This window comes from Nicotiana attenuata, chromosome 5 (genome assembly GCF_001879085.1).
Source record: "Nicotiana attenuata strain UT chromosome 5, NIATTr2, whole genome shotgun sequence".
NCBI lineage: Eukaryota > Viridiplantae > Streptophyta > Magnoliopsida > Solanales > Solanaceae > Nicotiana > Nicotiana attenuata.
Window position 1 is genome coordinate 331513 of NC_031993.1, and position 10388 is coordinate 341900.

The 10388-nt window shown below is 33.3% G+C and overlaps 1 protein-coding gene across 1 annotated transcript; it reads right to left on the bottom strand.

Annotated features, from left to right (window-relative positions):
• LOC109226245 (gibberellin 2-beta-dioxygenase 2-like) lies at window positions 1258–10142 on the bottom strand. The gene is made up of 3 exons (XM_019391036.1): window positions 9573–10142; window positions 5334–5793; window positions 1258–1774 (listed from the first exon to the last, which is right to left on the bottom strand). Exons 1-3 carry the CDS (start codon window positions 9938–9940, stop codon window positions 1502–1504), a joined length of 1101 nt encoding a protein of 366 aa, XP_019246581.1. The 5' UTR covers window positions 9941–10142; the 3' UTR covers window positions 1258–1501.

The following is a 10388-nucleotide window of genomic DNA, read 5'->3' on the forward strand; positions in this document are numbered from 1 at the left end:
TTTTTTATTAAAACCAATACTAAACCAATTTAGATCGATTTTTTAAAATTCAAAAACCATACAAAACAAATCCTAAAAAAAAAAAAAAAAATATCGAGTTTTTTTAGCCAGTTTGATTTGATTTTCAGCGTGGTTTAATTTTTGGGATTTTTATGAACATCCTCATCTGTCAATGTGTTGTTATTCAGCCCATGGTCCAATCATAATTAAGTGTCTTGGCCAATGGTAGGTACATACAATCACTATTTTATGTACCTTTGTACCATTTCGAAAATGAACTTAAAGCTGGCCGATGTAGATATGCAGTCCGAATAGAATTTTAATGATATTGATTTCTTGAATATCTCGATAAATTCTCTAACCATCTTTTATTTTTCATTTTCTAGTTTATGCTTTCCGCATTAAAATGGGAAAAAGAACTAACTAGCAACGAAAATGATACTATGAAAGGCAAGGCTGAAAAGGGGCTTTCAATGGACCACTGGACCAAATATGATAATACAAAGAATTGCATTCATCTAAGAATTTTCTAGGTGACCCGTTAATTATACCCAGTATAATCTCATATAATGAGGGATGAAGAAATAACTCATGCGGTGAAAATAATAAAAGAATGCTTGATTTTAGTGAATAATATTGTATGTAGAGGTGTACATGGATCAGGTTGGTTCCATTTTTATCAAAACAAAACGAAATCAACTATATCGGTTTGGATTGGTTCAATTTTGTTAGATTTTTCGGATTTTTTCAGATTTTTTTGTTATATAAATATTATTTCAATCTTACTTTGTTGAAGTTATAGATAAAGGTTTGGGAAGCGAATTTTATTAAAAATTGAAAAGACTGACAAATATATTATCTATTAAAATAGAATTTTTTTTTTAGTAATACATGATAGTTATTTTCTTAGTCGTTTAATGATAATTTTTTTTTATTGATGTACGCTTTCAAGATTACCATAAACAAATCCAAACACCCATGTGCGGATCCACCATTATAGTACAGGATTTATTTGAATCCACTACTTTCAATGAGAAGTATAAATTATGTGTAAAAATCACTAAAATAGCCACATATAGTAGAAATGACCCCATAAGCTTAAACATATAAAGGGTTCATACTAATAACTTTAAGTTTTGGATCTGCCTCTGCAAACTCGGAATTGTTCTAATGTAATTTCTTCTTTCTACCATGAAATTGTTTTTGTATTAACCTTGAAATTACAAGGAAAAACCAACATACAAATTTTCTTTTATAACACTTCCCCTAGTTAATCCTATAGTAGGCAAAAAATAAAGTGAATGGGAGAGTGCAAAATTCCCCTTTGGGGATTATAGAACCCATTCAAGCTACATTCTTTGTAAAAGCAGGATTTGCGTTGCTCAGACTTTTCAAAAATGTCGTCGTACCCTTATCAGATCCTTAAAAGATGTACTTCTTTTAGAGGATTCAATACGCACTCGACAACATTTTTGAAAAGATCGAACAACATACAATAGGATCATTCACTTACAATTTCTTCAGAATTATCTGATTGTATCCTGAAATACTGAAGACGAGTGTCCCCAAGTTTTCTTGAATAAGTAGCTTTTTTATACTCAGCCCAAGTGAAAGGCCTGTAGAGATAAGATTTGTGTGGTGCGACCAGCTCTGAGGGACAAGAAATTCTAGCATGGGGTGCTGGGGCACCAAAATAGACCATTGACATCCTAGTTTTGCACGAATTTACCATGGCCCTATGCCTGACACTCTTAAACCTTCCGTTCGTCAGAGCCTGCAAGTGATAGAGCCAACATTTCGCTAAAGGATGCCAAAATATAAAAAAATGAACACGCGAAAAAATCAAAAGAATGCAATATATTAACGCTTAAACTATATAAGATAACAATAATACATTCTCTTTACCAAGATGCACTAATGCTCGATCATTTAGGGTCTGAATACTGATCCTAACTTAACCTCAAAACTAGATTATGAAGGGAAAATAGTCCACGATAGTATAAAGAAATGACAATTTATTCATTTGATCAATGTGGGACACTTAATACTATACTCCTTGATCAAACCAAAAGAAGATAAGAATGAAAACGCCAGTGTAGAAAGAGAAATGGCTCATAATGGCTCCTAAAAACTTCCTCCATCCCTTTCATTTTAGGAAAAATGCATAAATATCCCCCTATCCGATACTTGGATTCCCAACTACACATTTTACCTTAGCGAGGTTTTTATTAACCCTCTAAACTATTTTAAAGTAGAATAAATTCACCCCTAAAATACCATAACTTGATTTCTGTTAGGCTGTGAACCATACTTGCTTGACAAGTGGTATTTCATTAAATTTTTATTTATTTCTTATTCTCTTTTTCATTTTTTGTACCTTTTTCTTTTCTTTTTTCCTTTCTCCTTTCTCTATTTGATTTCTATCATCTAACAAAGCTGAACAATAAGGATTCACCCTAATATCTTCAATCAGTGACTTTATTTATTTTTTATTTTTTTGCTGTTATGCTTGGTTTAAGCTCTTTAATGGCTATTGTAGGTGGTTGTGATTGGTGTTTGTGGGAGACGTAATCAAAATTAAAAGGTGAGTGATGATAAATAATCTGAGTATATATGTGTTGCCGGGCTAGAAAAAACATTCTTTGTTAAAATTTCATTGTCTCCATTTTTTCCTGCGTAGAAAAGATTTTTCGATGATAGATATTTTTTCAGATTTGAGATATTTTGCTTTGTATATGAATAAATCTTTTTGAAAATGTTATTGTGCGAGAAAGGAAGAGAAAGAAGAAGCATATTAGCATGATAATGAAAGAAGAAAAGCTGCAAGCGTAGCCGACGACGGAACTATAAGAGAAAAGAAACGAAGTAAAAGAAGAAGACAAAGAAAAAGAAAAGGAAAAGGGAAAAGTTACAAATTATATGTTTAATTTAAAAAAATTAAGAAAGTAAATTTCTTCTAGAAATTAAAATTATAATTTTGCTTCTCACTCTCTCAAGGAGAGTGAAATACACACTCTCTGTCATGTCAGCTCTAAGGATAACATTTATCCTACTTTAAAATAGTTTAGGGGGTAATAAAAAACCCACAAAGGTAAAGTGTGTAGTTGAAAATTCGGGTATAGGTTAGAGGGGGTACTTATGCATTTTTCCTTCATTTTATGTATCTTAATTTGATTTGGCATAAAATTTAAGAATGTAAACTCTTGTGATCTTAAATTAAATGTATGTATAATATCCCAAAATACCTTCACAATTTTGTGATTTTAAATAAATCATGTCAATCATACTTTGGAGTATTGTTAATGATAAAATGAGAATGTTAAAATTAAAATTTTAATAAAAAACCTAAAAAAACTAAGGGGTCGTTTAGTAGGGTGTATAAGAATAATGCTGAATATGGTGTAATAGTAATGCATGGATTAGTAATGCAGGGGTTAATAATGCAAGCATTAGTTATACAGAGATTATTTTAATACACTGTTTGGTGTGGTGTATTAAAAATTAAAATGCATATCATAATTTTTAAAAAAGTTACTCCCCCAGTTCCAGTTTATATGAACTTATTTCCTTTTTGGTCCATTCCAAAAAGAATTAACCCTTTCTAAATTTAGAAACAATTTAGCTTAAACTTACAATTCTATCCTTAACGAGAAACTTTTATAACCACACAAATACTCTGGGTCCCTTTTTGACTTGTTTAGGACCATAAATTTCAAAAGTCTTCATTTTTTAAAAAATTATGTGCCAAGTCAAATAGGCTCACATAAATTGGAACGGAGGGAGTAGTTGTTTACCAAAATGTCATCTATATTCTTTAGCTTTAAGGGACTTTAAGGACAATTTTGTCTTTAATCATGCTAATGCATGCATTAATAGTCATGGTATTACTAATATCATGGTTTGCTATGCATTAACAATACATAGTATGCTACCAAATAGGATATATAACTAATGCTTATATTAGTTATACATAAGTTGAAAAAGTGTACCAAACAATGTATGCTACCAAATAGGATATATAACTAATGCTTATATTAGTTATACATAAGTTGAAAAAGTGTACCAAACAATGTATTACTAATACACAAAACTAATGCATACATTATTTTCTCTAATGCATTCTACCAAACGACCTCTAAGACACATAAATGCTGATTAAATATTATTGTGGCTAGGAAAGGTTACCTCAGGGGTCGTTTGGTTACCGAGATAAGAATATCAATCTCACGATAGAATGTGAGATTGTGTTTATCTCGTACCGAAATAGTGATATTAGTTTTTTCATATAGGAGGTGAGATAACTAATCTCGCTAATATCCCTTTCCACGGGATATACTTGTCTATCCCGAGGCAAGCTATAAAGTAAAGGGATGTGAGATTTTAACTGGATGAGAAGTCATTGGATATGGGCCCTATGCAGAGATGGATCAGCTCCCTCACTGAAACTGATCAGTAATTATCACGTCAAATCTTGCATGGCCAGGGATTGATTGAACCTGTGGTTACTGAATCACTTCAGTTTCAGTTCCCCAATGCACAAGTAGCTATCACTTAGGTCATATTCAAACCATGATTCTTCAGCTCATCAGTCTATTTCTAACTTTTATTTTTGATAACGAGACATGGGTTTATGATAACCATACATGACTACTACTACTACAGCTGGTGCTGCTGACAACTCGGTTTACAAAGTATCTCACATTCATGCAGGGTTCGAGGAAGGATCGTAATAAGGGGTGTAACGTAGACAGTCTACCCTAACGCAAGCATTAGTGACTGTTTCCACGACTCGAACCCGTAACCTATAGGTCACACAGAGACAACTACTACTACTACTACAATATTATGAGAACGGTATTAATCATCTGGTGTCTGGAACCAATTTCTATTATAAGTTTATAACTACTCTAGAGTTTTTTTAGCACTTTCTATCAATGACGATTCCATTTTCAGAAGTCGAACCAAGACCTCTGATTAACGATGAAGAAACCTTAAATATTTCACCACACCCTTTTAGTGCTAAGTAAACATTATTTTAATTCCAATAATTATGAAAATTCTGAACTAGCAGCAATCCCTTTCTGGCACTTCCAAAAGCCCTAGAGTTCAATCCTTATTAAGAAAAGAAAAAAAGCAATTCTGTACGCAAAACATCCAGCATTCACGAAGAGCCGCACCCTAAGGGATGTAATGTAGACAGCCTACTCTAATGCAGGCATTAGTGGCTGCTTTCATGCTCAAATTACTAAAAAGAATTTCACTTCACATGTTTGACATTGAAAAGAAAAACATCAATTTGGTTATTGTCACATATAGAAGGAATGAGCGCTTACCTGTAAAGTATCACCCATAAAGACAGAGAAAGCAGTATTGGGGCGAGGTGAGACAGGAATCCACAAACCCTCTTGAGGTGAAATTTGTAGTCCACCTACGTCGTTCGATCTTAAGATTGTCAAAATCTGAGGGTCAGTATGCTCTCCAAAACCAATTTTACATTGTTGATAACGATGATGACACGTCTGAACTTCCTTATTGAAAATCCTGGCTTCGTGACTACTGGTAAGTGTCGTGTCACTGTTATGATCCTCAAGAAGATCATGAATAAGGAGTTGATGAATATTATTAGTGATCAAAGGAGGATAGTGATTGAGCCTGAGTAGAGAGTCAGAATTAAGGTCTCTGAGAAATTTACTGAAGACAGAGATGTGTGGGACCCTTAATCCTTGTGCCATCAGTTCTAATATCTCACATGCCAACTCTTTAACTTCCTCTACATAACCATTCACTGCAGAGCTGTCACAAAACCAATAAAGAAAGAAAATGGTGAAGAGCTGATTCCCCTCTTTTATTCTGCCATTGTTTAAGTAAGTCAGAAACTTAATTCAGAGACATGTACCTATACTGGCTACAGCATGTGGTGCAGAAAAGGAAATTTACAATAGATTCATCATTGTAACAAAACAGTGTAAAAGTAGACAGTAATTATATTTGAGGCGAAGATTGTCCAACATTATATAATGAAACAACATATATATTATTGCCTCACTAATGTGGGACATTCTAACTTTCTGTTAGGCTCAATGTCAAATATTTGGAATGCCAGTAATATAACATAGAAGACCAGCATTAAGTAAATCAAGAATGAAATGAATCTCTCGATGCACAAGGCATTTAGTGTTCATGCAATATTTATGGAAGTGTCACATCGGAACCGAAGGGGTGTAAAGTAAACAACCTACCCAATGCAAGCATTTGTGACTGTTTCTGCGATTCGAACCTGTGACTTATAAGTCACATGGAGACAACTTTACCGTTGTTTCAAGGCTACCCTTCGAATCTTGTTCTGGTATCATATTAAGAATATGAACTTCGACCTTACTCAATTACAAATGTTAACTTGAAAGAAGGGAATTGGCCAAAAACCATATACAAATACAGATAAACTCAATAGTGAGGGTTAATTAGATTTTTCTTCTTCTTTTTATTCAGCATAAAAAGTTGACCGTTGGCTTTTACCACTTCTAGGAGGTTTCTACTTTGAAGCTTCCAAATTTAAATTACATGCTACTACAAAAGTAATTAGTTAATCTCTATGATGTTGATATGATAGATGTGTATAAGTTTGTCTTGTCAATTTGATCATCTTTTTAATGTTCTGGCATCTCTGAGTACAAAATCTGACTGTACTAGGGTAGCAGCTATCAGAGGCACATCAAATAAATTTGATCTTGATTTTGCATTTATGGTTCCGCACTCTCCTTAGAGATAAACTCAAATGCCCATTGCTAGTAATACTTATCAACCTTCGATGTTTATATCAAATAATATCTACTTCCTCCGTGTCAATTTGAACGAGGTAGTTTGACTTGACACGAAATTTAAAAAAATTTGTAATCTTAAAAGGGGTAAAAACTTTGGGGGTCATGACATTTGTGTGATTATAAAAAAATTTCATTAAGGATAAAATGGGTAAAATAAAAAGTGTAAAATTGATTTTATTTTCAAATTTAAAAATATGTCATTTCTTTTGTAACAGACTAAAAAGGAAATAATCTCATCTAATTTGAAACAGAATGAGTAACTTATTATAGTTAACTATTTTAAAAGGATAAGAATATTAGTATTGATATGATATAAATACCAAGCGCATATAAGGTTTTACTCATTGCATATGCCACATGTCAACTCCCCATATGCGAGGAAGTAGGAACACCTTTTGGCGAAATAAATTACATTAATCTCATTTTTGTCATGGTTATTTTACCTGTAACCTAATGGGCCGTTTGGTTGGAAAGAAGTTATCCCAAGATTAATTATTTCGGGATCAGTTATTCCACCTTTCCATGGGGATAAAAAGATACTACAATCCCGGATTTAATTATACCATAATTTTCTCCCAACTAAACATGAGATATACTCTTCTTAAATTTAGTCCCGGGATTAATTATTCATTATCCCTCGTATCAAACGAGCCCTAAAAGTATATCTTTATTTTCTCACTAGTATTATGCCTATTTATTGTTTAAAGTGTCTTTCTCTGTGTTCTTTCCTCTAGGGAAGAAGGATGGACTTTACAAAAGTTGTAGTAGATGATTTCCCTCCTTTTAAAATACTCCATACTCTTATCATTCACAAGCAAATTGGCAACAATGCCAATTTATATATGGTCCATTTAATGTACAAATATTTATATATCTCCCTGATGACATTTATATGTATTCACCTTTCAACGTATTCTAATTTACATGCAAATCACTTTAAAACTCGTATTATCAAGTGATTTTAACTCGTTTGAAATGAGTGCAATTTTCTGTACTAATACACCTAAATAAAACCAGTTTCAAGCAACTCGTCTAATTGTATTGCGGCTATATAATTGTATAATAACTCAAGAATTCCGAAATTCAAAATGCTTGAGCTGATTAAGGTCTTCTTTACCTTTATTTTTTATTTCTTACCTAAGTTAATTATCAACCTTATTACTTGTGACACAAGAAAATAAAGCCAATGTAACTCTCATGTCATTATTCCTAAATATTTTTTGGCCAAGCTCGTAAGCGGCCCCTTTAAGTTAGCTTCACTTCTCATTTTGGCACCTCTATATGAAAAAGGTCTGAGTAGAGGTGCCAAAATGAAACCAACTTAAAGGAGCCGCTTAAGGGTTTGACCATATTTTTTGATACTGGTAATATTTGGTTAGCTTACACGCACCTCAACTATTTTATTCGTATCTATTACCTACCATCCGCGGGTATTAGAGCAATAAGATTGAACATCAAAGGAGAAAGCCAACCTAGAGAAAGAAAAGATGGAAGACAAGATTTGCATGATGTTTTGAAATATAAGTGGCGATGATGATGTCTAGCTAAGTAGGTTTCCCTAAAAACAGATGAAACATGGCCTCTGGGGAAGTCAGGCTCAATGTTCATACAGCTGGAACAACTATACAAATACAATAGAAACTAGGTCCATACCCCTTAATCTAGATATTGACGTATGTACTATTTCAAATTCAATTTCTCTCTAACTAATAAATCAAGATAGTATCAAGCTTTGGTAGACATAATTAGGTGAGTTTTTTCCTATCTGTCCGAGCTATGATTGACATAATTATTCGATACATATACTGACGAGAGATAATTCTTATATTCATCTTCGTAAGAAGAGGCCGAAGGTCCAACAAAACTAAGCAAAAAGTATTCCTAATGATCAAGTGTGTAATATTATCTCGTCTAAAAGTTTAAAGTGTTGTCAAAAAAATACATTTTTAGTCACTCTAACATCTCTATGCTCACAAGGTAAGGGTAAGGTCTGCGTACACACTACCTTCCCAAAAAAATACTGAGTATGTTGTTGTTAGTCACTTAATTATATCATGTTTTACAGCGCCCTCTCACATATAGGTCTATAATCTTCCCAAAAATTATTCCAAGGTTTTATGGCATGTATAAATAAAGATTATGACTTCGTGTTGGAATCTACCAAGGAAGATTGATATTACATGATCCTCCTACATTAGTGCTATGGTAACTCTTTTCGGTTTCCTATCCAATGTTAGATATTTTCACATTAAGGACCCGATTAGTCTGCACTCACGTCGTGTAAGGCCCGTTAAAGGAAGAAGTTCCCTATCAAAAAAGTTTTCATCCTAAAGCTCGAATCCGAAACTTTTAGTTAAGATTCGAGTGATCTTATTCTACTCATGGCCGGTAGTGCTACGGTAATTGGACTACAAATAAATTACACACAAATGCACAAAACTCAAAGTTTAATGCATACGTAATTACAAGTCCACCCCATCAATTACATATGGTAATACAATGAAAGGAAAGTAATGCCTTTTAGACTAAATAATGTCCCTTCAAAATCACAAAAATGTTATGAAAAACAACAACAAATAACAACGTACACAATGTATTTTCACAGTATGGACTCTGGAAAGGATAATGTATACGCAAACTATACCCCACCCCAAGATAGTATGAACTACATACTATCTAATTCATATACTCAGTTTACCACAAATATATAGATGGTGTATTCTACTATTATTTAGCAAGTTCGAAAGATACCTGAACGTGATTGGATCACTGGAAATAGTTTTCGACGTTTGAGAAATAGATAAAGGATTGGCATGAAGTAACAAATATTCAACTTCTCCATTATCTCCATTAAACCCTATGTTTTTGCAACCATAGCCATAAGGATTAGCTGGACCAGCACACTGTTTTTGTAAGGAAGTTTTGGAAAAAAAGCTGTAACTTTCATCTTCCATTCTTTTAATGATGAATTCAGGGACATTATGGTTAATAACTTTGAAAAAACCAAACTCTTCAGAAGCTTTCACTATATGTTTTAATACTTCAGATCTCTCTAATGAAAGGTCAATGATTGGAAGCTCAATATCTCGTATTTTCTCAGAGGATGTAGCTAGCACCATGTTGAAGTCTTTGGTGAAGTTGAAGAAGTATTATAACAAGAAGAAAGAGAGGAGACAAGGAGAATGAACGGAAGGTAATAATAGGGAAATCATCATATATTTCACGAAGAATATATGACATAGATATATATTGGTACTGAGCGGCGGAAGCAGAATTTTTATCAAGGGACTCAACAACTAAAAATAGTAAATGGGCTAAGAAGCTAAGGCCGGTGATTCAAAAAATTAACCTTATATATTTAGTATAATTTTCGGCGATGGGGTTGGCTGAACCCCCGTTCGCCCACCTAGCTCCGCCCTAGCATGTTGCCCCTAGAAGTAGAACCCGGTATTTCTTCTAGAGAATCTTCTAATTGTTCCAGAGAAACTAGAAAGAGATTCTTTAGTACTCCCTCTGTCCATTCGGATTGATATATACTGGTACTCCCTTTATCCGTTCGAATTTCGA

Coding starts and splice junctions, on each gene's coding strand:
- LOC109226245 (XM_019391036.1), bottom strand. CDS start 9,940: ATGGTGCTAGCTACATCCTCTGAGAAAATACGAGATATTGAGCTTCCA. Junction 5,794..9,572: donor AGTGATCCAATCACGTTCAG/GTATCTTTCGAA, acceptor GTTTTGTGACAG/CTCTGCAGTGAATGGTTATG. Junction 1,775..5,333: donor TTATGGGTGATACTTTACAG/GTAAGCGCTCAT, acceptor TATCACTTGCAG/GCTCTGACGAACGGAAGGTT.